Source organism: Coccinella septempunctata, chromosome 2 (assembly GCF_907165205.1).
Source record: "Coccinella septempunctata chromosome 2, icCocSept1.1, whole genome shotgun sequence".
Taxonomy (NCBI): Eukaryota; Metazoa; Arthropoda; class Insecta; order Coleoptera; family Coccinellidae; genus Coccinella; species Coccinella septempunctata.
In genome coordinates this window covers 50669682-50696418 of record NC_058190.1, presented here as the reverse complement: position 1 = coordinate 50696418, position 26737 = coordinate 50669682, and the positions used below count along the sequence as shown (strand labels likewise).

At 38.0% G+C, this 26737-nt stretch overlaps 3 protein-coding genes across 3 annotated transcripts in view; 1 reads left to right on the top strand and 2 right to left on the bottom strand.

Annotated features, from left to right (window-relative positions):
- Positions 1-8404, top strand: part of LOC123306292 — a 20095-nt gene extending 11691 nt beyond the window's left edge. The window contains exons 4-15 of the mRNA XM_044888204.1: positions 380-518; positions 1571-1977; positions 3236-3826; positions 4036-4174; positions 4230-4399; positions 4493-4631; positions 4685-4890; positions 4947-5094; positions 5236-5447; positions 5514-5709; positions 5775-6102; positions 6160-8404. Of these exons, the coding sequence (XP_044744139.1) occupies positions 380-518; positions 1571-1977; positions 3236-3826; positions 4036-4174; positions 4230-4399; positions 4493-4631; positions 4685-4890; positions 4947-5094; positions 5236-5447; positions 5514-5709; positions 5775-6102; positions 6160-6687 (3203 nt within the window). The 3' untranslated portion in view covers positions 6688-8404. The remainder of the gene's footprint in view (positions 1-379; positions 519-1570; positions 1978-3235; positions 3827-4035; positions 4175-4229; positions 4400-4492; positions 4632-4684; positions 4891-4946; positions 5095-5235; positions 5448-5513; positions 5710-5774; positions 6103-6159) is intronic.
- Positions 7225-26737, bottom strand: LOC123306295 (transcription factor CP2-like protein 1). Its single transcript, XM_044888209.1, has 11 exons — positions 26568-26737; positions 21677-22787; positions 18987-19092; positions 18524-18765; positions 17645-17868; positions 17377-17589; positions 16875-17138; positions 16753-16811; positions 10216-10387; positions 9519-9718; positions 7225-9330 (listed from the first exon to the last, which is right to left on the bottom strand). The coding sequence occupies exons 2-11, from the start codon at positions 21999-22001 to the stop codon at positions 9045-9047; spliced, it is 2091 nt and encodes a 696-aa protein (XP_044744144.1). The 5' UTR covers positions 22002-22787; positions 26568-26737; the 3' UTR covers positions 7225-9044.
- LOC123307182 (probable inactive tRNA-specific adenosine deaminase-like protein 3) lies at positions 24961-25503 on the bottom strand. The gene has a single exon (XM_044889399.1). It carries the CDS (start codon positions 25501-25503, stop codon positions 24961-24963), a length of 543 nt encoding a protein of 180 aa, XP_044745334.1.

Genomic DNA, 26737 nt, shown 5'->3' with positions numbered 1-26737 from the left:
AACCTGGAGGTATGTAATTTGTAAGGTCGATTATATTATTTTTTCACCAATATATCATTTTTCTTTGTTGAAAAAGTTGATACTAATTCGAAATCGACTCCTGGAAATATTCTGTGGCAGTTATTTCCTCCTCTTCGAGAATCACTCAACAAGGAAAGTATATCTGATTTTTTCAGTGGTTGCTACAGTTCCATACAGACTGTTTCATTTTGTAATTTTTTATTTAGTCGGTAATTTCAAGTTATGTGGATATGAAAAGAAAATTCGAGAAAACAGCTCTGAGCTTTTTGATTTTTATTTTATTCATAAAAGGACTTCTATCTTCATCCTTATAAATCAGGCTTTATTGTCAGTCACCATCAAATATTTTTCGTTACAGCATGTTTCCGAAGAGTTTTGGCGGGCAAAAGGATTGCCCGAAGATTCGTTAGAAGATCGCTTTTTTGCGAGAGGTTAGAAGATTGCCAACTGGAATGTGCGGACGAAAAACGGTTCACTTGCGAAGGATTTAATTACAGGTAAACAAAAAAGCTTCTTATTGGTGTTTTTTCGTTACTAGCAATCGACAATGAAGTTAATCAATAGTGACCTCGAAATAATACTGATTCAACAACAAATGTACCATTTTTCCATTAAAACTTGGATGAGTTATATACTTTCTAAAAAAACTGAAACAATAACTTTATTGAAAGCACCTATAAAAGTGTTTCATTTCATATGAATTATATCCAAAATATTGCCGAAATTCTGTTCAGAAACTTTGCATACCATCATTTTCACACTTATCCCATATATTTCAAAATTACACACCTACAGTTGTTTTATGATCCTCATTAAAACTGGAGAATATACGATTTATCAAATACATAATTGCCATTGTCTACCCAGGAGCAATCATAAGTTTCCACCACAAACAATAAGATGCTTAGATAGCCAATTTCATTTTCCTACTGTAATTTGAGACGTTTGAAGACAATTTGAAGAAATCTAGACGTTTCAAGGGCAGAATTAAGTGTTTTGAAATTGGCGGTGTGCTGTGAAAATGAATATATGCAGAGAAAAATGAATCAGAGTTTCAAAATAATCGGATTACTTTCATGAATAAGATTAGTGCGAACGATATCTTTTGTAATTTTTAATCGAATTCAAAATAGTCATGAAAAACGGAACTAATTGGCAAGAAATAACGAACAAAGGTAAATTTTGAAGGTTTATGAGCTTGAAGGTCATGCTAACCTGACTACTTGAACAAAAAATCCGTCCATTGAAGATAACATGATGAAATTTGGTACAAAGATCAGTATGAGATCAGAGTGAGTGTTTAACAGCAAAGAGTGTTCAACGCGTGCGAAAATAAGCGCTTTGCAAAAAAAAACAAGCACTTGTCATTGAAATCCATCAAAAATCGTTGCATCGAACGTTCAACATAAATAAATCAATATTTATAAAAGTTGGACAAAAATTTCGGTTTGTCTAGTTAGTATTGTGTTGCTGGCTTTTTGGTTTTTATATCAAGCGATCCCACAGCTGAAAAGCGAATGAAATAATCTAATCACACGATGATGTTCAGGTTGGACCCCACTGGACGAGGTAAGGGAGAATGCGAACTCTTGGACGTCCCACTTCAGAGGTTGGACATTGGCCGAGACGTCTATCCCGACCGCGACTACGATTATTACGAAAAAGACAGAAACTCTGCTACCACAAACTGCCGATACGAACCTCCATATCCTGACCGAGGCGGCGGTAGGCCCCCAGGTCACAGGCCTCCTCCATATGACGGATACCTGCCATACGACAGAAGACCGCCGTATGACGCCAGACCTCCAGATTACCACAGAAGACCTCCATACGAAGCTAGACCGTCAGGATACGATCGCGATAGGAGGCCGGTCGTAGATTATGACAGGAGAAGACCCCCAGTCTATGATAGAAGACCGCCGCCGCAGTATGGCCCAGAGTATGACAGACGAGGAGGTAAAGATCCCATCGGAAACGAAATACCGGACGTTCTATGTGTTCATCTCAACAAAAAATAGTTGAATTTTTCGTAGGATCAACAGATTTCTTCGAGTTGAAACTACGTATTTATAAATTATAGGCCAAAAGTTCAAGTTCCTTCGAAAACCGTAAATCACGATCTTTGTCATCTCCATTCATACTTCGCGTAGAAAAAAAATCCCTATCCTCGGTATTTCTAAAAGATGCTGAAATCTTGAACGCGAGATTACTTATCTTCATTGATTTGGTTGGGGACGATTCAACCAAGGACATAGAGTATGAACTTGTCGATAAACGTGAAAAATTTACCATTCTCCAAGAACAGAAGAAGTAAATATGTAACTAGGCCAAAAAGTCCAATTTTATCAACAAAACATGTTAGCAAATCTAATTTTGGCTCCATAATAATGAAATTGGGCGCATATAAACGAGAAATGCACGGATTACCTGGCATATTACTCTATGGTTATATGTCTATGGACCCCAAGTAAAATCTGGTGAAAATATTTCATTTTTTATCTCTCATTCCGAATATAGAATCTAATTAAAAAAATGATAGGCAGCGATGCGATAGAAACCTCTTCAAATATAATGTCGAGGAATATCAAGATAGTACTCACTTTGTCATTTCTTCAATCCAAGCTGTTCTGCTTCTGCATGCGTCATTTCAAACCTTCAGTCGGTATTTTAAAACTTGCTGAATTTTCTCTCTTTACGGAGATACACGTGTTCATTCTGAGAAAGAATTTCGTAATATACAATTAATAATTTACCGGTCTGAAGGAAAAACTAATTCAAAACTTACTTACAATGAATCTTGGCATCGTATAGCTCGTGGAAACAGCAAATTCTAAATGATCTTGAAGATTCTAGAACACCAAATTTCGCAAACGTCAAACCTACGAGCACAGAATGAATGAATGAAAATCTCGTTTTAATGATGATCCATTCGTATGGTCTGTTCAGTGCAACAAAGAACATTGATTCCATCCACAATGTTGACGGACTCTTCAATGTTACTGATGAGAAAATGCTCTATTAGTTGTTGCACTGTTACGATTTTCTACAGTTCTTTTGAGGTTCTGACAATTGAACGGATGACTCATCCTCAAATTTCACGACGAATGGAGTGTTCAAATATTCCTAGAATAACTATATATCCCAAAAACATATTATTTATGGTGTAAATTATGGAATTAAACATTGAAAACCAATATTTCGTTTCATTTTCCAGACATATCACACCTCCACCCACACAACACTCATAATGGTTACAACATTCATTCCCACATTGATAGGAATGACCACATTTACCATGGAACACATTACTTACCCCCCAACCCGTCACCCAAGCCAATATTCTCCTCCCCATACGACCACAAACCATACCACAACAAACCGTACGGATATGGAGTGATTCATGACGATAGAAGATACGATAGACCTAAATATGACGGCTATAATATTAATCGTTACGATGACGAAAAGAAGAACTTCTATCTGCCGCCAAGAATAGGAGGCACGACAGACTGGGGGAAATACGGAGGCTCGTATGGCAACTTTGGATATGGTTATGGCAGCGGTCACAATCAGTATGATCGAGACTCTGGAAATAGGCGAAAATACGATTCTAAACCAGACATTGGATATAAGCCAATAGTTCCTCTTCTGCCACCACCAGCACCGAGCAAACCATCGAGTTATCTTCCGAATACTGCCTTGGAAATCAACCTTATCCACCAAGGGCCAAATATTTACAATGTTGGGGACAATTTGATCCTTCCTGTAGAGCCACGATTGCCAGGCTACAATTACATCAAAGAAGGTTTGCATAGATCATTTACTTCACCCAAATTTGATGCACTTCTTAAATCATTGTTATAATACAAATACTATTACTGTCACATTCATGTTCACCATCATGACTCACCTGAGCATTCCAATACTCCAATAGTAGCAGTAAAACAATGGCAAATTCATTTTCTGCACGACTTCGAATGAACTGCGACAATTTTCTTATTGACGAATTTTTAGAATGTTCACTCAGAAGTGCGACCGGCTTCAAACTGAATAAAGGCATAGTGAAAAAATTCTATGCAGTTCCGAACATTTACGAATGCGAACAGCTATGCTTCAAGGAAAGAGAATTTCGATGTTCATCATATGCGTTCAGGTGAGCTTAAAAAAGGGACAACATAGGAGGGTTTATATCGAAATAATTTTTCCAGATACACTATCAGTCTATCTGCTCCCGCTGACAATTGCTATCTCAGCAACAAAAATTACAAAGAACTGGACTATTACACAGACCTGCAACCTGATAGGGATTTTGACATTTACACAATGAGTAATCCAAATAAATGTGTAACTACTGCAGTTAGTTCAAGAGACGATAGTGGTAATGTTCATTCTTCCAATAAATTTTCTGACAAAGCCACTCATATTGTGTAAAGACGTGGTTAAGATTAATTTCGTTCTTGACTACTTTCAGATTGTTTCTGGAGGGTTCGAAGCGGTCAGAGGCTTGACCATAGAGTTGTCAAAGATACCCTTACAGTGAATTCAATAGTGGATTGCCAGATTGAATGTTTGAAGACTAGGAGGTTCACATGTAGAGCATTCAGTTTCAGGTAAACACAAAGTATACTTATTGGAACTGAATACATAAATACATTTCTGCCAGATATGGACCACCAAGCTCAGGTGGGGCTGTGGATAATTGCCAACTAACTGACTGGCCCTTCTACGAGCTCGACCCAAGAATAGATTTTCTACCAGAACGTGGTTTTGAGGTGTATGAAAGAGGCAGCTATGGATATGGATGCGAACCTTATCATTTTGGGGTCAGGGGCAAGCCTCCAGTTGCCGTGGCCATAGAAGTCGATCAATGTAAGAAAATCAGTTTCTGTATGAGATAAGATTGATTGATTTTTTTTTCTGTATAGTGTGCTACATTGGGTTTGGATCACCGGCAAGGCTCTTACCTCAAGCAACCAAAAAGGCTCTGAAAGTACGAACAGAGCTAGATTGCAAAGCAGAGTGCTCGAAATTAAGAGAAGGGACTCTTTTCCAATGCATGTCGTTCAGTTACCGGTAACTATTTTAACATTCAGTTGCAGAAAAGTCAATTATAATTTAATGATCCATAATCGTTTAGTGGAGGATTAAATTATAATTGGCGTTCCTAAAACTGGTAAAAATATAGAGATTGTTTTCAATCTTGCATCTTTTTAGGTCGAGTTCACATGGAAGCAGTAATTGCTTTTTATCCGACATATACCAAAGGGACCTTCTTCCACATATCGACTACGTTCGTGATCCTGACTCTTGGTTATTCGCTTGGGACAATTACAACCCACAATGCATCGACTTAGCCAATAAACCAGTGCACGATATTCATTATAATGATTTGGGGAGAGAAGATTATGGAAGACCATCCTTTTTAGGTAAGTCGAAGCATTTCGTTCACGAATTTTTTAATGGGGGTCAAAAAAATTGTTCTATTTTCAAAGGAGTACACACTGCATTAGACACGTGGAGAGCTTATAGCGTTAGTGGTTGGCCATGCAAGAGAGGCCACTTGTGCCAAGAGAATAGAGAGGCAGGCTTTTGGTTCTGCAAGTTAGAAGGTGGAGATGCCAATTCATGGGATTATTGCTGTAGGCCTGACCATCAGTGTGGATATTCCTCAGGATTCCCCTATCCTTGGTAAATGTTGAAGGATAACACTCGTTCCTTGAGCATTGGGCTAATGTTTTTTCGAATTTTCACAGGTGCTATGTGGGTCCAGGAAAAACTCAATGGCGCAAATGCAGTGATCGTTACTACCCTTACATACACAACTTGATAGACAGATTTGACAACACCCATCATACCAAACCATCTTACCTTCCTGAAAAACCAGTTAGTTCTTGGGTACCACTAGCAATCGTTGGGACACCTTACCTACCAGAACACGATGAAAGACCTCCACCAGTTAGACCTCCACCAGTTAGACCTCCTATAATAAGACCAGGCTTCAGACCAGAAAGGCCACCTGCACCACCACATGAAAGACCTCCAGAGTTTAGTTTGGACGAATATGAGATGCAGTTCGATCAGGTATACCAATCGTTGAGCTTGTTCACTTTTACCCGGTTCTAATCAATGCATTTTCAGGAATTCTTGGCACCTCCGAAACCTGGAGGTTTCGGCCAGCCCAGACATTGGCCAGTTTCATACCTTCACAAGCAGATGCCGCCAAACATAACAGACTCTGAACCCAGAATGATGAAACCCAAGTCAGGCAACGAACCCAACTCCAAACTGACGGCAATCCAAAGTCTGATAGACATTATCAACTCGAACGAACTCAAAAACGTCCAATACCAAATAACGAACGAGTCGAATAGCAAGGATGATGTCCTTTTCGTCAAGATACCACTGCCGACCAATTTTACAGATAAGGATAAGACTGAGGATGGTCTCGCCACATTCGAGAAGGCCGATTTGAAATTAGAACCTGTTGATTTGACCGAACCGGTCAAGAACAATACGAAAAGATTCGGAAAACAATTTGACACCAACACGTCGGCTTCTAGTGAGAAACCTAGCTTCAAAACATTAGTACCAACATACCGGAAAGGTTATATTACCCGCACCAATGTCACAACCCATGGACGTTCTCGTTTTTCGAGAAGTTTATAATTTCAATGAAGTAAACAACAAAAATCGTGTTCACTAATTTCAATGATAAACCTTTCCGAAATTCTCTGACGGCGCCATACCCCCAACCCAAAAAAACACTTCTTGACAAGTGATGTTTCCCAAATGACAGAAAAGTTGGGTTTTTCACAAATTGTCAAAATCGTGGGACAGGCAAAGCGTTTCTTAGAAAAGATTTGTGTGAAAGATCGCCTGTCCATTGGCAACCCACGATTTTGACAATTTTTTAGTGTCCTGTAGAAAGGAAGCGCAGTTCAGTTCAAAGCACACAAAAGGTGATGACATATTGGGTGGCAAGGTCAGAGACGATAATTTTAAATAACTGCGTGTGGCAACCCCCAGTATACGACCTTCTATTGTGCCTCCTTTCTATACCTTCTTCCTAGAAGATTCTTCTAAGGAGATTTTAGCTTTCTTGTACTTACATCGGAGACGATACTTGTAATTGAAAATATAGGTGTATTTTTCGATCTCAAATTTCTGGATTCGAAGAGCTAGGTTAAGAAAACACACAAAAAGTTGGAAGCATATAAGAATTATTTCTTTCATGTAAATGGCACAAAATATTCATGTAAGGCTTTGAAGCAGCTTTTACAGATAACTAGAAAACGGCTAACGAGGAAATGTAGGCTGCCCAAAATCCTTTTATTTCTTACATGAAGGCACTTTTCCACATTGATGTAATTAAATCTAAGTTTTAATATATTTTGTGGTACATGAAAATAATCTATCAATAATAAACCAATGAACCCTTCAAATTAAATTCTGATGAATAAAGGAATTAGTAGGAAAATAAAACAACAAAACAAAAACTAGGAGATTCACTAACTTAAGAGATATAGGACCAGTAGCAGGAAAGTCCATTAAGATTTGATGCTCCATCAAAATTTAAACCGTCATTTTCGAACAAAAATATGGAGGATCAACATTTTGATGGATTATTAAATTTTAATGAACCTTCCTGCAACTGGACGATATTTTATTAAATCTATGTTGTAACTTAAGCTAGATTATGGTATTTGGCATACAGTAATACCCACATTCATCGAGGATAAAAATTACATAAATATATTGATCTTGATATATAACTTTCCATATAGGTTTTTTCAATTCATTATTACGCTGCTCTAATAAAATACATCATTCAATTTGATTTCAAAATTCTCAGGCACTTACATATTCAATAAAAGAATAAAAGTTTCTATGGCCACTATGGGCTCGATTCAATAATACAATTCAATAAAATTTCACCAATCTTCATCGGCCAATCAAGTATTTGATTGACAAGTGCATGTTAGTTGATCTTCAATCAAAAATTGAACTCCAATTGAAGTCCATTGCTGCCTAAAAATATGATTTCGATTGCTTCACCCACCCAATGGGAAAATATTTGAGTATTTCATGCTGATGTAGTATCAGCTTCGTACAATCAGAGATACTTGATCAAGCAATCAAAATTTCGTGAAAACAGCGGTTGAACTATAGAATATCGATCTAGCAAGCTCCTTAAACAATTACTTATGTGCGTACATCCTAAGTTTTGATGAAAAAATTCGTCTCCAAGATCATTCAATCAGTTCCTCCAATAGTAATTTCCAAATACTGAATAATGAAGATATAAGTGTAATTTTTTATTCCGTTGACGAACGTTTTCCCATGTTATATATTTCATTGGCAATTGTTTTCAACATATTCACAACTAACACAAAAAAGAGGCAATATTGATAGTTTTGACAATAATAATTGATTGTAGAGGTAAAATAGTTTCTTGATAATATTCCTTCTTGATCTTATACGTTAAGATATACGATAAGAAATACTCTATTGAACAAATTGGACTGTAGAGTTGACAATTTTGGTAACTACCCACATATTCAGATTTTTGTCGAGAAAAAATTGAAAGGAATTGTACGACATCGAAAAAGCCAAAAACATTGGAGGATGCGTAGAAATTTTTGAAAAAGGAACAGGAAGAAATGTGTGCATATTATCACTACACTTTCAGTTAAAAACCCGACTACTTTTTACCAAGGCGATCCAAGAAGAATTTCACCAGGAAACTAGCAATTATATGGCTGATATGAAAATGAAACTCTAAGTAGCATGAATACCAGATGCGTTTCTAAATCAGGATGAGTGTTACTTCTTAGTATGTTACTTTTCGTCCACACTAATTTGAAATAATAATACTAATTGCGTCCTATCTTATCCAAGGGAATGTGCATTGTTTAAAATCACCGATAAAATCAACAATGGAAAAGATAGAAAAATACACCAAACATAACAAAAGCGACAATTATTTGATAATCCACTATTTCGACTGATACATCGAAACGGTTTCACTTTATCAGTTTCATGAGTAGCACATACTGATCCTTTTCCTTCAAGGTGGAAACAGCAAAGACACTTTCCTCTTTCATGTGATACACAACGGAATCGCAAACAATAACGTGGATGTTATTTGGCCCCTCCATGTATATTTCTGTCACACGGCCGGGGTTAACGCCCACAATTTTGCACAGCTCGTGCTTGAGGGCGTCTTGCGTTGAAGATGTCAGGAAGACTGCATGAAAAACTTTGCTGTTGCCGTGGCAGACGTAGATCTTGGATCTAGGCGTCACAGCCCTGGAAGGAAAGCAAGAAATGTCTCGTGACTGACGGTAAACGCTTATTTTTTTTTTTTTGTTGCATTTAGAGCCGCCCATTATCGGTAAAAAATCATGGCGATCTTGAAACTGTTAGATGAAGCTTCTCAGAATTTGAAAAAATTATTTTCTTGTCCATATATTGTGAATTTCGACTCAAATACTTACTTATCGTGAAGGACATTGAAGAACCTTATACCATCAGCCTCTCCGCAAATCTGTAGGATGTCGTTTCTCGACAAACGAAGCAGATCGTGTCCGTTGAAGTTCTGGAATACTTCGGCGAATTTCTGGAATCGGTTCTGCGTCAACCATGCCCTGACCTGTTCGTTTGAAGTGGCAGTCGTGATGGCATGACCTGTGTTGGCCTTTAGAAAAGAAAATTTGTCGTTGGAAAATTATGGCACTATCTTCAGTTCGTAAGGAAGCGAACATTTATTAAGGACTTGGTTTTGGTACAATATAAATAGCATAATCAAGAGACGTGTCAGAATTCCACGAATATTTTTACCACTAACCAGAACACTAAGAAAATGTTCACGTCCGACAATTTCCAAAAGAAGTAAACAAACAATCTTGATTGCATCAACAAAACCACAAGTGATGTTTACCATTGTATTTCACCTTATCTGCAGTTGAGAATATCCACTACTGGTGACAATATGACTTAAAAGAAGCCACTATATTTTTCAACAAAACGTGTGCACGTGTTATAGCATCCGTTGGGAACACACCTCAAATGAAATTAAAGATGTTGATTATTTGGATTATCATATGAATAAACAAAAGTGTGAAAACACCTGTTTCGATTCTTTATTTCAGTATCGAGATTCCGAAAATTCCAAAACGAAGCAGATTTTCTTACCGGTTGCATCTCATGTTTGATGGGCTCTTGACTGGCCTGCACCTGTTGGAGAGGCGCGACGATCTGAACAATCGGCTGTTGGAGCTGCTGTTTCGAGGGGAAAAATACAGGACCGGATTGACTATTCGTTTGGCTCGGAACCGGGCTGAACTTGCTGGATGAGCATGAGTCACTGGAAAGGAAAATTTCATATTCAAATCGTCACACATCTACGACTTGTACGATGCCAATAAATTTTTCTCGATAAAATAGATGAAGAGATTGACAAGCAGTTAGATGTCATCGTAAATTGAAAGAATTCGAACCTTAATTGAATATTATTCAATCAGTGGCATGCTACAAGGATCAACAATTAAGGAAGCAATTAAGCCTCATTCGAAAACATTTATAGACCAACACATTGAACTATGCAACTAGGGGAAATTGTATAATTATTTACAAGACGTAGATGAAGGCTTTAGAAAAATTCAGTTAGTAAAGGCTAACCTCACACAGTTGATTTCAATACAGAACGAGTTGGGAGTATTCATATCTTGGGTATGTATTTTTTTCTAGAAAAATACTCGAATAGATCAAGAAGCGGAGAGTAGTCGAGTTTTTTGAAAATGGACATAAATGGACAGCAGTTTTTCATTCGTTCTTTAAAATCTTCATATTTATTGCGATATGTAAGCTGTAAGAATTTTCAGTAGGAGAAGATCCATACAATGTTGGTTGTTCATTATTAAGAAAAAAAAAAAGAGATGGAAATAATCGTCGGTTCACTGGCAGACTCCCACTCGAAAACAACTAGATATAACTCGATCTGAAGAAGGACTGATGCAAATCCAAATACCTACGTATTGTTATAATGTTACTTCATAAAACATAAGTCTTGCTGCGTTTAATTGCGTATCCACTGTGGAGGGGAATGTAGCGCAGTGTTAGAACGACCTATTTCTGAGATTTCGCGTTTGATGCTAGCTCAACAATTTTTTTCATTTGGATTGGTAAAATTTAGCTTTGGTAATGAGGAAGACTTGTGTGAAATTTACAACACTTTTTGTCGTAAGGATTAGTGAGAGAGATAAAGGACCAATTGGGATAGGGAATTATGCAAAACTTGTGTGAGGGCGAAAAATTTGAGCTTGCCCTTATCTTCTTAACTATCTTTATGAAACCAGCATCGGTTTTCAACGCATTTTTCCCCCCAAGAATACTCACACATGCATCGCTCTCACTTGATGCTTGACAGCGCCCGTGTTCCTCTTCATCAGAGCCCTGAGACTCGGCGCGTTGAGAGCGCTCGCGATCCTCTTTCCCCCGCGCGCGTCCGCACGCACGCTCATCCTCACCCTCCTGGCGAGCAGCCTGTGCGTCGCGGTGCCCGGACCCCGTAGACCCCCCAATACGGCGTGAACGAACTGGGCCCGGACCTGGTAATCGACCTCCGTGATGGTCATCGTGTGTACCAACAACCACAACGTGCATTCGACCTCCCGCCTACGTCCCATGACCCTTCAGCGTCAGATCTGCGCCTTGCAGTTCCTACCGCTGCAGAAGAAGTTGGAGGAATCTTTTCTCTTTACCGCCTTCCTTTGGGAACGGTAGAAATCTTTGTCATCTGACGCCCGCCTTTCCGGACATGGGACAATCTTGGTCTTCGAAGCGTGGTTGTATCGTGACGCGCCACTCATGAAAACGCTCGAAGAACGACTGCTGCCACTGAAACATCGATGAACGTCGCTCTTGGTTCCGGCTAAAACCAGCATAAGTTTCCAGAAGTGTCGAGATGGGCGAAAGTGTCTCTCGCTCGATGAATATGAACGCAGGGTGCACACAGGTGTTCGCCGATCAACGCAAAATCATAGTTTTTCGCACTGGGTCGATAACGGACGTCTGCCTCTGGGTAGGACGGATCTAGCGAGCGATCTCAGTTCCGCCAAACCTCTTTTTCCATTTTCCGGACGTGGAAACTCGGTTTTCTTGGGCACTGGAAAACAACCACACGTTTTCCTTCTGACGAACCTGCACCTCGTCGGTTACGGACGTAAACTGTGCGAGAGTATCCCCGGCTCTGTCGACTTTGGCGCAAAAGCAAGGTTACGAACCGCTTCTAACTGGTTACGGCGGGAGAAATGCAAACGAATGCGGCGAGCGTCGATTCGGTTCAGACGATGGGAAATCGTTGTTGGCGAACGGCCAGCCGTTTTCCGTTGTTATCGAATCGGTGCAGATGCAGTTCGTCTATTTTCGTGTTAGCGACCTCGATATGGAAGTCGATTTCGAAGCACTGCGAAGAACGTCGCTCGCTGGCGTTTATAGGCTGCGCTAATTGGTTAATTGCGTAATTGAAGATTGCACTCTTCCTTCTAGCGGTCAAGTAATTGTCCCCACGATACACCGTTGTCTGATAGCATTCAGTTTGATGTGGCATAAGTTACTTGATTAGTTTACCCTATAAAATTCAACACACCATAGAAACTTCCCACAGATAGCAGGAGAGCCCAAAGAGATTTACTCAAGTTAATAACCATGTATATAGAGGGATAGGGCGATATGTTTATGGAGCCAGGAAGGGCAGAGCCGGCAGATAGTACCTGAACGTGCGGTCGCTAGGAAAGATTCTATGCACGGTGCTTTCGTCTTCGTATACTTCGAGATGAGCCAATTTTTTCTACTCACTGACTAGATGAAGAGGGACTTGAATTGAAACAGCGCGTTTAAAAATCATTATACAAGGTTAGAACCATTTAAAGGGGGACTACAGGAATATCGAAAACCGTTAGAAATACAGGTACAGGGTAGCTTAAATTACGAAAAAGTTGCGTTATTCAAGGGTGAGTGGTTGGGTGTAAACAGTTCCCAAATATCTCTGATGGTTCCTGAGATATCTCGAAAAAACTGAAAACCTAGATCATCATTTTTTCTTCATAACTCATTTGTTTTTGGAGATAACTACACGAAATTCGGTGTGTAGTCATAATCCTATATAGCGATTATACTGGTGTACACCTTTTTTGTAATTTAGGCCACCCTTTATTTGTAACGGTTCTCTATATTCCTATAGTCAGCCTCTAAATAGTTCTAACCCTGCATACAGAGTTAGTCTTCGATTCTTACAAATATTTTAACAGTAGATTCTTGAGGTCGAAAGAAACACTTTTTTCCCATACCATTTTTTCTGATTCGGCCCTGATAAAAAGATATAACCATTTTAAGTTTTCATAATGAGCTGTGCCACCCCTGGAAAAACTAATTTAATTCAGAATAACTAGCTAAATCTATGACGCTACACATCTGTGGATCTTTTAAACAGAGTTTTAATCAGCCAGAGTACCTAATTTTTCAAATTTCACAGATAATTTATAATTTTTGAACATCAAATTATTCGAAAAAACGGCGCATTATACGAGAACATACGAAAAATACTTGTATTTTACAAAATCCTCAAATATTCATTGGTCAGCGTCCGACTTAGTTTCAAGAGTTGGTATTTTGGTATTTTTATGGTACGTAATGGTCATAATGAGAAAACTGGAAGACGTGGGTGATATCTTGTGTTCGAAAAAGATCAATCAAATAAATGAAATACTATATCCCAAAATTCATTTCATCATCAGCCTGTATCTTTTAAACCGAGCCTATTCTGAAAAAATGGTAAAGGAAAAAAAAGTTTCTTGAGACTTCCAGAATCTACTGTTAAATATTTGTACGAGTCAAAGAATCACCCTGTACTTAGGAGGTAACGTGAATGATAGAGTTTAAGCTGTTGGCTGATGACTCTCAGTTAAGAACTCAAAAAAAATAAATGCCGATATCGATTAAATAGAGGCGTTGTATTGAGGAACAATAAATAAAATTAGTCCAAGAATCCCAATATTCTTTCATTTCATCTAACTAAATGGACGATAACCTAAGAACAATAAAAGAAAATTATATCCCCGATCAATTCACATCGAATTCGCTTTATGTGCGTAAAATACGAAACTGAATATTATACTGGGAACACATCGCATAATTCTGGTTCATTCTAAACAATAATAACATATTTATAATATCAATATATCAATGATATTTGAAAGCGAAAACTAAGTAGAAGAAAAGCAGTTACTGCGGGTTCATTCTCGACGGTATCAAAATATCAGAAAGCAGAACGCCGAACGCGAAGACCGTCACGAAAACAATACTGAAACCTAAGCAGTGAAAACTAGTTAAATTGATAATGGCTATACCGGTTGCTTCATACGGGCGGGATAAACAAAGAGCAAAAATAGAAGGCAACAGACGATACCCAAACCTGGTGTTTCTCTATTACTATTGTATACCCTGATTTTGCATACCTGCTTGAAATTACCATCGTCTAATGTGGAATATGCGACCTTTAAACAAGATCAAAGAGACGAACATTCGCATCACTCGAAACCACGACTGTAAACAAATAAACGCAACTTTTGCGTACTCATCTCATATTTTCAAATGTTCGTTAAACTTTAGAATCGCGCGTTTTCGCATTATGACCGTTACGTACCATAAAAATACCAAAGATTCAAGAAACCTAAATCTTGAAACTAAGTTGGACGCTACAGAATGGATATTTGAAAGTTTTGTAAAAATTATTTACGATATCGACGTCCAAGAAAATTTTTCTACTTGTGTTTGCAAGTTCCTTTATTGTACATTATTGCTTTTCTTTGAAAATGCAGAAGCCAAAAATGACGAATATGAAGCAATAAAAAATTATTGACGTACAGCATATTTTTATGGAATTAAAAACACGTGCCAGTCAAAAAACTGACCCTGAAGTGAATTCAACAAGTGGAAAATTGTAATGATAAAGAACACCAATTTAATGTCAACACTTCCTTGTATGACACGATAGCACAAACTTCCCTCACTACTTTTTTTATCAGAAGGATCAAATGACAAGACCTTGATTATTATCCTTCCTCAAAAAATTTCGACTAATTACAAACAATGCGGTCTGTTACGACATGAACAGATACGATTAGATATTCATTTCATTCACAAATCGAAAAAAATGTTGTTTGATTTGGATTCCGAAATTTATCGTGATTAGTGCGTACGTTGATCTATTGGTTTAACTGTTGCAATTCCGCAAGAAATTTTTCGGCGAAAATGTGTATTGAAATTATCTGAGAAGGTATGAATTCCTTCCAAAAAAATTAACACTTTACCACCGATTATTGTTGAGTAAAAGGGAGACACTCACTAAATATTCATGAGAACAAACTTTTATTTTGTTTTTTAGTATAATTACTTGAATGTCATACCTACACTTAGTTGCATGAAGGGCTTCAATTTAATGGAAACATGTTAGGCCTAAAATGAATAGTTTTCAAAATTTATTTCAGGCCTGCAATGTTTCAATGGAAATGAAAACAATACAGCAGACGAAAAAGTTCAAAGGCAAGCATTTAAAAAAATGGAAATTTTCACAGTGTCTTTCAGACCACCTGTAGAATGGTCCGAAAAACTGAAAACTTCAAAACACGGGAATTCAGTGAAGAAAATTGTACATTTATCTCGAATTTCAAGTAAATTCCGAATATGATATAAAAATTGGGTATTTTCATTAGAAAAAGCAGGTCAAAAATAATTTTAGCTTCTGTAGTAGATTCCGCCAAAGTTTGAATCATTCTCCTAACCCAAAATGACTGTTGACTCACCCTGTATTTAACTGTGTCTACAGAATATAAAGATGAATATTGGTTTTGCAGCACTTGCTCGTGAATGAAGAGGATGGCAAAGAATTTCCTTCTATTCGGAGACCCAAAAAGGTGATGGCATTTGAGGACTTTATTTTAGGGTTAACGAATGCAAAAAATTACTAGTGTAAGGTATTTTCAATGAATGACAAGTCCCAGAAAATTAATCTTTCCATTATTCATTGGACTTGTCCTATACATTGTGGATGTCTTAGGGGATCAATAAATGTATACTATATTAAGGCATTAAAAAATAAACAGCCATAAATACATAAATTGTTAATTTATGTGAAATTCCTCTTGCCTTAGAACTTCAATTATTATGACTTCCATTGATTCAAGATGATTTTTGTTGAAGAATTTAATATTTTTGTAATTATCCGTCAATTCCTTACAGTGATACCCATTCCCTACCACTCTATCAGATTCATTTCATCTTTGGGTTGATTTTCAACTGATGTTAAGTCTTCAACCGTTAGTCGAAGAAGATAATCAACATAAACTCTTCTTAAGCAACTGCATATTACCTTCCAATAAATAAACCTTCTTCCATAGCAAAAACAACTGAACAACTGATTTCTTGTCAATTTATGTTCATCACATATTTTCGACTCCATATTTTCCGAAGTAATTTGACATTCTGATAAAATACCTTATTGCTGAGACTTTTACATAGAACGGACAACAAAGCGCTGATTTAAAACCCAAAAATGTTTTGACAATCGTTATAGCCTCACCTCACCTCATACAGTGTGGAATGTGTCAAATTTCCAAGGCCAACCGAGTGCTTTTATAAAAGTAAATGGAGTATACATGAAAACTGACTCACCTATCAACAGGGGAAAGCGGAGCCACCGGGGAGGAAGACAACACAGCTTCACTAGGAATCTGAAACGAAAAATGTACCCAGACTCAGATGGTTTTTAAACAACAACAACAAACAAAACTTACATCATTGAGGACGGTGCATTCGTAACTCGGCTGATATTTTTCCTGTTCCGACAGGGGCCTCTTCATTATCTTCTCCCTATCCTGTTTGTGCTTCCTGTCCGCCCCTTTCAATTTGAAAACCTTGATCTGACAAGCAGCGGCGTGAAGCCTTTTGGTCAGGTCGCTGCCCTCCGAGGTCGGGTAGGTTTCCACTTGGATGCGGAAGGGTACGCCTTTTTCGCCCCCGTGTTTTTTAGGGGTGAACTCCGTACTGATGCAGTTGACCTTTAAAAGAAACGAATAGCTGATCTTAAACGATATCCAAGAAGAGAGTTTGATGAATTCGCAGTTTAAATTCGCGTCTTCTGGTGGCTCAACGGTAAGTACACTTGACTGGCCATCACGGGGTTCCGGGTTCGAATCCACCCGGTGAGATACTTTTTTCAGAATTAAATAACTTAATAACGCCGTCAACAGTCTTTTAGAAAACTTTACGTTCGGAAAGATATCATCCAAAATTTACCTTGATGTAAATGCCAACTTCCTTCGTTGGATCCCAAGTGAAATGGATCAAATTGAGAGCGTTCGGCGGTTGAACGATATCGATGGCGCCGTAAGACAGAGGAACGTCGACGTCCAATATCCTATCGCCAGGTCTGGCCCTCTGCCACAGCGCCATCTGTTCCTTCTCCATGAACTGCAAACGACGTTCGTGGAAACATATCCTTATCACCGACTGCAACAACAGAATCAATGAGAACTCGAAAAATCGGTCGCCTCGTCTATTTTACCTTTAACATCTTCCCCCTGTACATCGAGAGATCGCCCAGCTTCTTCAGTTTGATCTCGTAACTCTGACCCTGGTTCAGGTAGGTGAGCGTGTCTTCGTTCATTTTTGTTGCGATACTAGTGGCTGCTGCCAAAACGTATTGAAAGCGGCAATCCTCGGACACGCTGAAATTTGACGATGTTACGTTGTACTGGTCTTGGGAGGAGGACGAGGCCACTAGATTTGCTGAAAAAAAGCATAAGAATTAATAGACTGCTCGTCAAAAGTCAAGGGTATTGATGTTTTCTGAAGATGCATCTTTTTTTCAATTACATAAAGTTGTAACGATTGTACAAAAGTCTTCTGGTTAATCGTGAAGCATTTTATTATCAAGTTTAATCATTTTTTGTCCATGTGGTCAGAAATGCACATTTTAATGTTTTCATCTTCAGTCAGTATTTCTTTTTCAATAAGATCAAACGATTCCTCTCAATCAAGACTATGACGATGTCAACAGAGCTCCTGAGATACCTCCAGGGGTATTCCTACAGCCATAAGCGAAGATTTTGATCATCTGGATGATAATGCACTGCCACGTAGCTCCCACCAGGTGATTACTGCTAAAGAAACCCAGGATATTCCAAGTCCTGCATTACCTCCAAGATCCTAATCCAATCGGTCACGCTTGTGGACAATTACAAAGAGCCCTTGATGCCCACAAACCATAGCCAAAAGCTCCGAGATCTTTTGTCACAATTTTAGTAACAAATTGAGCAGGATTTTTTGAATAAGGAGATTGCTGCGAGAAGATGTTACACTTTGTATTGAGCCTGGATAGGATCAAGAGTTTTTCTATGTTTTTCAAATATTGGTATATTCGACACTAATGTGATATACGCACCATCAAAAGCAGAATGAAGACTCGAATAGCCCGACTGATTCAGCAGCTGTGAAATCGTACTGTTCAATATCTGCTGATCGCTGCTATTCTCGTCCAGAGCGTTCCCCCTTTCGACGTCCTGAGTAGAAGTAGGACTCTGATTTTTCCTTCTCGATAACTGTTGAATGGCGTTCACGCCGTGTGTTGGGGATGGGGCTTCTTGTTTGAAAACCGTCAATCCGGAAATGGACAAGGTCTGCTCTCTGCAAAAGGAAAGGGTTTCAGCATTTCTTGAATAAGGATGTAAATGAACGGTTGCGAAAAAATTAAATGGCGATTCCTAGTCAAAAAATAGTATGGGTGTTTCGCGCAGGGTGAATCTGAACTAACCTTGTTCGAGATATTGACACACCTGTAAAAACCTTCGAACAAAGTTTCCATTATTGAATTATTTCTGTTATTATCACATATTTCAACTACTCACCCCATAGTATAAGATGTGCCCTCCAACGGTGTGAAGGAAGAGTCGATAATGTCTGTATTGAGATCGCTAATATCATCATGCCACTGTACAGGAATTTTCAGTAGACCTGAAAACAAATAAATCAAAAACTCATCCTCGAATTATCACTAGAAGAGCATGAATCAATTCTTAATATTTTATTGATTTTGATCGTGATACCGGACATTCATTTTTCCTAATTCTTAAGTAGTTTTGAAACTAAAGTCTCAGGTAAATATTTCAATAGTAAAGAAGTGTTGGCAAAAATGAAATGTGTAGTGTGAAATTACAAATAGTGCTAAATCGAAAATGAAAGACGGAAGTAAGTTTGCTGAGAGAACCTTTCGTTTGTGCAAAAATCCTTGCATGGCACATTTTCTTTCGTCATCAGTAATATCTATCTTGCTTTTTTACAGCTTTCAAAGCAGCCGAACTGCCGTCTCAGATATTTTCTTGATACAAAGGACATTTCGAAGTAGGTATCAATATTGAGCGGCTGAAGACGATCCATAATCAGATAACTCTGCACTTGATAAGAGATAATTCCAATTCCTATTCAGATTGATTTTTCAACTGCTCGATTTGAATACAATACTACGCTGATCTTGGAACTATTTGCACAATAAAACCTTCTTCACATCTCCAAACGTGATTTTCGACCAAGCTTTTCATTCTGCCAGCAAGGGCTCACCGAAAATATGCGGAAATCCTAACTCAGGATACCTAAAATCCAAGAATCTCATATTTCCCTCTCGAAAAATTCATGATACGCCGCTGGCTCCCGAATAACCCCTCCGACCGCCACTGGAACTGCGCCTGATTTTTCCTTAAGTGAAGCAGTGATGTCAATTCCCACAAATATTTAATATTGAACGTTTAAATTGTAACGTTGAAGAATGAACGCGTCTTCCTCTCAATTGGTGAGGTCAGCCAACCTTTGGCCATTATTATTCTCAATGAGAAACACGCGGCGCGAATTAAAATATACAGGATGTTCGTTCGGAAACCCGCATCCTACGATTTCGCCGAGGCGAATTTTCTTCAATTAATCCGGTGTCGTCGTGAAAAACGACATGTAGAAATTGGAACGGCGTGACAGATGCGTAATGGGGGCACGTGGAGGAAGGTCCCAAGGTCTCCTCGTGGGAGGACATAGTTGAGATTCGGGGCAGTCTTCAAGGGCTTGGCCCATTGGATATAGCCTTTTTTCATAATATAACTGTCCGTTCCTGAGTAATTCTGTGGATTTCACAAGACTGGGTTCTTTGACTGAATGCAACTCTGTTAGAAAGATCCACAGATGCGTAGTGTCATAGATTTAGCTTGTTATTTTTCAAGGGTGGCGTAGCTCATTATAAAAACTTAGAATGGCTATATCTTTTTATTTAGGCCGAAACGGAAGTAATGGCAAGAGAAAAAACTGTTTCTTTTGACCTCAACAATCTACTGTTGAAATATATGTGCAAGTCAAAGACTCACCCTGTATGTTTAAGCAGTTATTTAAAATACTTTCTCTTTCGTTCATTTGAATGGGTTGAAGAGATATTATGGATATGTTTCATTATTGGATGAAAAAATACTTTCAAAATGCCCTTTTCGTATCGAAATCAGTAAAAATGATTGTAATGTAATCGAAAAACTTCAAGAAAACGTTCCATTGAGTGTTAATATCTTCCTTTGGGAGCAAACTACGAATGCTCACTGTGATTTGAACTACGAATTTCAAAACACGGCATTCAATTCAAAGTAAGACAAAAATTCAATGCAGCCATTTCGAAAATACAGGGTTAGAACTATTTAGAGGCTGACTATAGGAATATCGAAAACTGTTGAAAATAAAGGGTGGCTTAAATTACAAAAAAGTAGTAAATCAGTATAATCGCTATATAGTATTATGACTACACACCGAATTTCGTGTATTTATCCACAAATGTGTAGCGTCACAGATTTAGCTAGTTTTTCTGATTTGAATTTGTTTTTCCAGGGGTGGCACAGCTCATTATGAAATCTTAAAATGGCTATATCTTTTTATCAGGGCCGAATAAAAAAAAATGGTATAGGAAAAAAGTGTTTCTTTCGAACTCAAGAATCTACTGTTGAAATATTTGTACGAGTCGAAGACTCACTCTGTATACAGGGTTAGAACTATTTAGAGGCTGACTATAGGAATATCGAAAACCGTTAAAAATAAAGGGTGGCCTAAATTACGAAAAAGTAGTACACAGCTATAATCGCTATATAGGATTATGACTACACACCGAATCTCGTGTAGTTACCTCCAAAAATAAATGAGTTATGAAGAAAAAAATGATAATTTTGGTTTTCAGGTTTTTCGAGATATTTCAGGAACCATCAGAGAAATTTCGGAACTGTTTACACCAGCCCACTCATCCTTAAATAACGCAACTTTTTTGTAATTTAAGCTATCCTGTATTTCTAACGGTTTTCGATATCCCTATAGTCCTCCTCTAAATAGTTCTAACCCTATATAGTGGAAATTGTGATGCTTCCACAAAATTTCCACAATCTGTATCTTCTCAAAGGAACAAAGTAAAAAAATCGTGAATGACAGCTGACATGCTGCCCAAGAGCTGAAGGAAGGACCAGAATCGTGCTACAGTTCGGCATGGCATTTTTGGGTATGTTTCTGTCCGAAACGTCGAGTAACTGACCTGTTTGCGCCTCAGCCATCTTCTTGCCCGTCCTCCTCACGTCTATGGCCAACGGATCCCTGTTCAAACCCGAAAAATTGCCCCTTCTAGCCTTCCCGCCCTCCTCCTGCTGATCCCCACGATCCAACTTCCTCTTCCGCTGACTACCTCCATCGTCTTCAACATCCCCCTCGTCTATCTTAAGGTCATTCCATTCGAAACAGTTGTCCCCGTTGTCCATGCTCCTGTCCGGGGGTGAGACGTCCCAGGACGTCCTCGAGTTCGGTGAGTCTTGCGCCTCCTCAAGTAGTAGCTCGCCGTTGCCGTAGTATAGTTGGTACTCCATATCCACCGCGTAGGGTGGAGCGGGCGAAAGCGCGAACGGTAACGATGAATGGAATGTGAAGGGTGAAATGAAGATGAGAAACTCCGACTGGGAGAGATAAAACTACGCGGTTTCTACCAAAACGAAAAAAACGAAAATCAAGTTCAGAATTCTCCACCGGATGAAGCGGCTTAAAAGATGACGAAGAAGGAGTTGTACAATTTCTTTATCCCGGTGGTTTCCCTCTGTCTTCGATTCTGCAAGAACGAGTTGTCCAGCGTTATCATCTTATTCATGAGAAATACCAATTCAATATCCATTTAACACGAAAACGACGGGAGGACTAAACGGGGTGAGAACTGCAAACGGACGACGACACCCACGGTACAAGGGTGCTGAAAATCGGCGAACTTATCTGCCGCAGGTGGTTTTCACTTGGACCACGGCCGTTTTGGCGAATCGACTATGACTAGATCAGGCGCGGGCGACTGGCGAGAACCTTCATCTAGAACTACGAGTACGAGTACGAGATTTGCCCGATTCTACGGCCGGTGGTGGCGAAACTGAACTGATGAATGTGACCAACTTATCTCAATAAGTGCCTTTAAATTGGCGTCAATTTGAGAGACGAATATCTTTGTGAAGGGAAGACGACTATGTCGTTATTGCGGCAGCTGCCGGCACTAAGATCCCGCTTAATTGAAATGATAATGAAAAAATGGCGAGAAAACGGAGCGTTCGGTTCGGGGGGAGGGGTGCGGGGGAGTGTTTGCGATTCCTGGAACTCGGACGTCCTCGGGAAGCCAACTGAAACAAAAAAACCTGCATCAACGTCGGTGGTAATTGTCGGTCCTTTTGAAAATTCCCAAAGTGACCATTATTTTTCTTTATCATTCCTTTATATCAGCAATACAATCCGCACAAGGTTCAACGCAATTGCAAACGTAATAGTCTATTGTTAGACGATAGATTAACACTACACTATTTATACGAAACTACATAAAATAAAAAATTCTTCATTCTCTCTGCCCATAATAGCTTTTAGATATGAAAATCGACGTCCTACAATATTTAAGATCCGCCTTGACCCTGTATTTCATAAAATCTGAAGTAGTGAACCAAAAATTACATGAAAATAATAAATTGGTGGTGTAAGGATCAAAAAGCAGGAGATTGATACAATGTCAGTTCGCCTAACAGACATTTTATTGATTTTTGATCCTTACACCACCAACCTATCATTCCTGTATTTTATGCTGTATATGATCCAAGCTCGAAAGTATACTGTCCAATAAGAGTAAACTTCTTTTCTATAGCACCATGTCTATAATACGAACTGGGAGAATCGTTATACGATGGTCCTCAATTTCATCGAGTTGTACCTGAACCTTGACTTCATAGAGAAGCTACTAAGCATCTATGCCATTTTATCCAGTACCCAGAATTTACTGATTTATACAGGGAGTGAATATTCAAGGAATATTCCTTGCCAAAAAATAATGTGGGTCTTCCAAATGGATTTTTTTTTTAATTCAGTCGGAACAGCGCGCACAGTAGAGCCGACTGTGATATTATTACAATCATGTGTAAAACGCAATGAATTGTGCATGAGTTAGATGGACCCAGCAGGTATTGAACCAATTCCAATTGACAAGTTTAGTACGAAATACGATAAAGTTAAGTCACAATTCTTATTATCGAGTTCGTTCACGTAGAGAATATTGCTCATACGTTTCTCTCCATGATGGAAACAACCTATTGATTCATCCTCTAGTTTTGCATGAATCTGGATCAATTTCAATTTACTTACATAGTGCTTTATGTGGAGAGTCCAATCAATGGGAAACTTTCGAAAATGTTCGAATATTAAAATGCACTTTCGAAAATAATTACCTATCCCAACAAAAAATCAACAGCCCGACAATATTGTCGTTAGACATTACACAAACGTGATGATCTTTTATTCACATTAAATACAAATATAAGCATTGATATACTTTATCTGCTCAGAAAATTCGAAGTTTGAAACATCTTCATGTACATAATTATGTTTTCTCTACCAAAAAGCTATATGCATGTAACCTTAATCTTCGTGATAACCATAGTGCAGATATCTAGAACTTTTCAAACAATATCAACTCTAAATCACTGAAATACCCCTGTAATTCACTCGAAAATTAAACAAATAGTCGTCTAGTGGACGACCCGAAATAAAATGAGCTGTTTGTTGTTGGATAACACGCGTCAAAGCAATAAAATTAAAACTTACAATTGATAAAGGCAATGGATTGATTGAAAAGCAGGTTTTTGATAGAATATTTATGTATTTACATTGAAGATAATAAATATGTAGAAACTTGTTGTTATCTCGCAGTGAAGATTATTGGAAATGGTCGATTTGGTCCAGAGTTGGACGCCTAAATAAATAATCGACGTCTGACGTCACCGCAACGTAGGACTACGTCATTATGTTACAACTTCACGTCTATTTTCAATCCAGACGTTGCGTATTTCGTATATGCCTCATTATGATTTACGTGGAATTTTATTTTCAGGTAGCCAAATTTGACATAAAGATAATTTCTCCATGCTTTCTGAGTGATAGACTCAGAACTGTGAAAAAAATTACAAATTGGAATTCCAATATCCAATTAGAATGTTCATTATTGTTCTTCAAAGAAAAGTGCGGAAAATATAAATTAATAAAATAAAGGGTAAAATACAATGAATAAATCCTAATTATTATATTATATCCGAGAATATTTTATCATCAGTGAATTGAAAATAATTCAAATGTTATCAAGTCAACTATAATGAAAAAAGTTTACATTGTTTTAAGAATTAGCTACTCTTTATCATCCAAAATTATTTCCTCTAGAGAATATGTGATTGAGTTCATCAAATCTAACACAGTTATTCCGAATTTCTTGAAAGTTATGTTAGCACATCATTTGATGGACCTTAAAATTATCACAACACATCACATCACTCCTCTTTCATCGTTAGTAGTTACCATAAAAACTTCATAATGATGATTCAAATCCTTGATGGTATGAATCTTGCACAAACTTCCTAAAGCCCCTTTTGCACTAGGCGTCCTGTAGAAAACTCGCTTCGCACGACTATGTATCAAAGCCATAGCGCACATAACACATGGCTCTTTCACAGTGTACACTTCATAACCTGTGCATAAATAAGGCCCTTCAGGATCTCCGTTTTTGGGAGTGAAAACAGATGCTCCAAAAGAAGTATCTCTGAATTTTTCTTTCAATTTACCAAGAATATTTTTAGGAATACCACATAATGTGAAATTTTCATCTGTTTGTGAGCCCAAGTCTTCACTGGTATTCCATGCTCCGCCCCTTTGAGATTTGGCAACATTGTCTATGGCTACCATCACGGCATGTCTGACAGATCCATCAGAGGTCTCATCATAACCAACCGCTACTACAGAATTTATTTTAGGATCCACAACTATAACTCCAGATGAATTGGATGAGAGATTAGCAATTTCTGTTGCCATATCCATAAACATTGAAATATTTTCCAATTCCTTCCCATCAAACAAAGTATTCGAGAAAAGTTTTTCCAAATACTTGTCAGGATGAAAATTACAAGGCCAAATAGAATGGCATTTAACATATTGTTGTCTTACTAATGGTGGAGATGCGGGTACTTCAATCCTTTTGACTTCATTCTTCAATAAATCCACTTGAAATCCTTTCTTTTTCAATATATCATGAACCTCTCCTTCATCAATACTTCCAGACGGAAAAAGCAGAACTTGCTTGGACTTCACACGCTTCAAATGATTGAACTGTGGTGTTGGACATCGTGAGTTGAGTTCTAGAATAACTTTTGAAATGTTTTTTTGCTCTGTCACTATGTCCACAAACACTTCAATCAATGGTATATCATTCAGCAATGTATCATCCAGAATCGATTGAACTTTCACGTTTTTATACATATTTTTAATAAATGTTCATTATATAGTGTTGGTTCTTTCTAGATACAAAACTGCTTTTCAATCTCCTGCCTTCTGGAAAGGATTTAACAAATCTGAGTTCTTATCTACTGCATATACATAGTTTCGTATTAGAATGATTCAATAAAATAAAGTATGGGGAAATATCTTAATCGAGTGCATAACCGAACTGATTAAAATATCAGTATAAATCCCATACTACTCTTACTAGAGAATGAATATTCAGACATTATGAATTAAACCAAAACAACGTATCTAAAGAGTTCAATGATGAGACCTTGCTTTATCAATTTGCAGTGATCATATCCAATAAAGAATATTATGGAAAGGCATGTTGCAGGAAAAATATCAGTATATCCCAGAACTAATTAAGATCAGTTAACCCCAATCAAAAGCTGTGTCACTGACGATATGATCATATTATTATTATCCTGATATCCAGCCATTAGCACCGAATGGAATAGAGCGAGAAAATGAGAGGCTCTAAATGGTTTTCCATTTAATGGGTGATGAATATTTAGCATGTTTACACCTTCCTCGAATTTGACCAATCAATATTTCTCCTAAATCGATTAATAGGTTAGTTGAATCCAAATACTCACCTGTTTCAACTATTCAGAGATATTAATTTCCTGTTTTTCGTGAAGGCACTTTATATCCTAGTCTTGATTATTCAAGATATCTTGATTACTTAATAATTACAAATAAAAATAATCCAAAATTTTTAAACAAAATGTCAACAAAATTATCTGTTCCCTGAGACTGATGACAT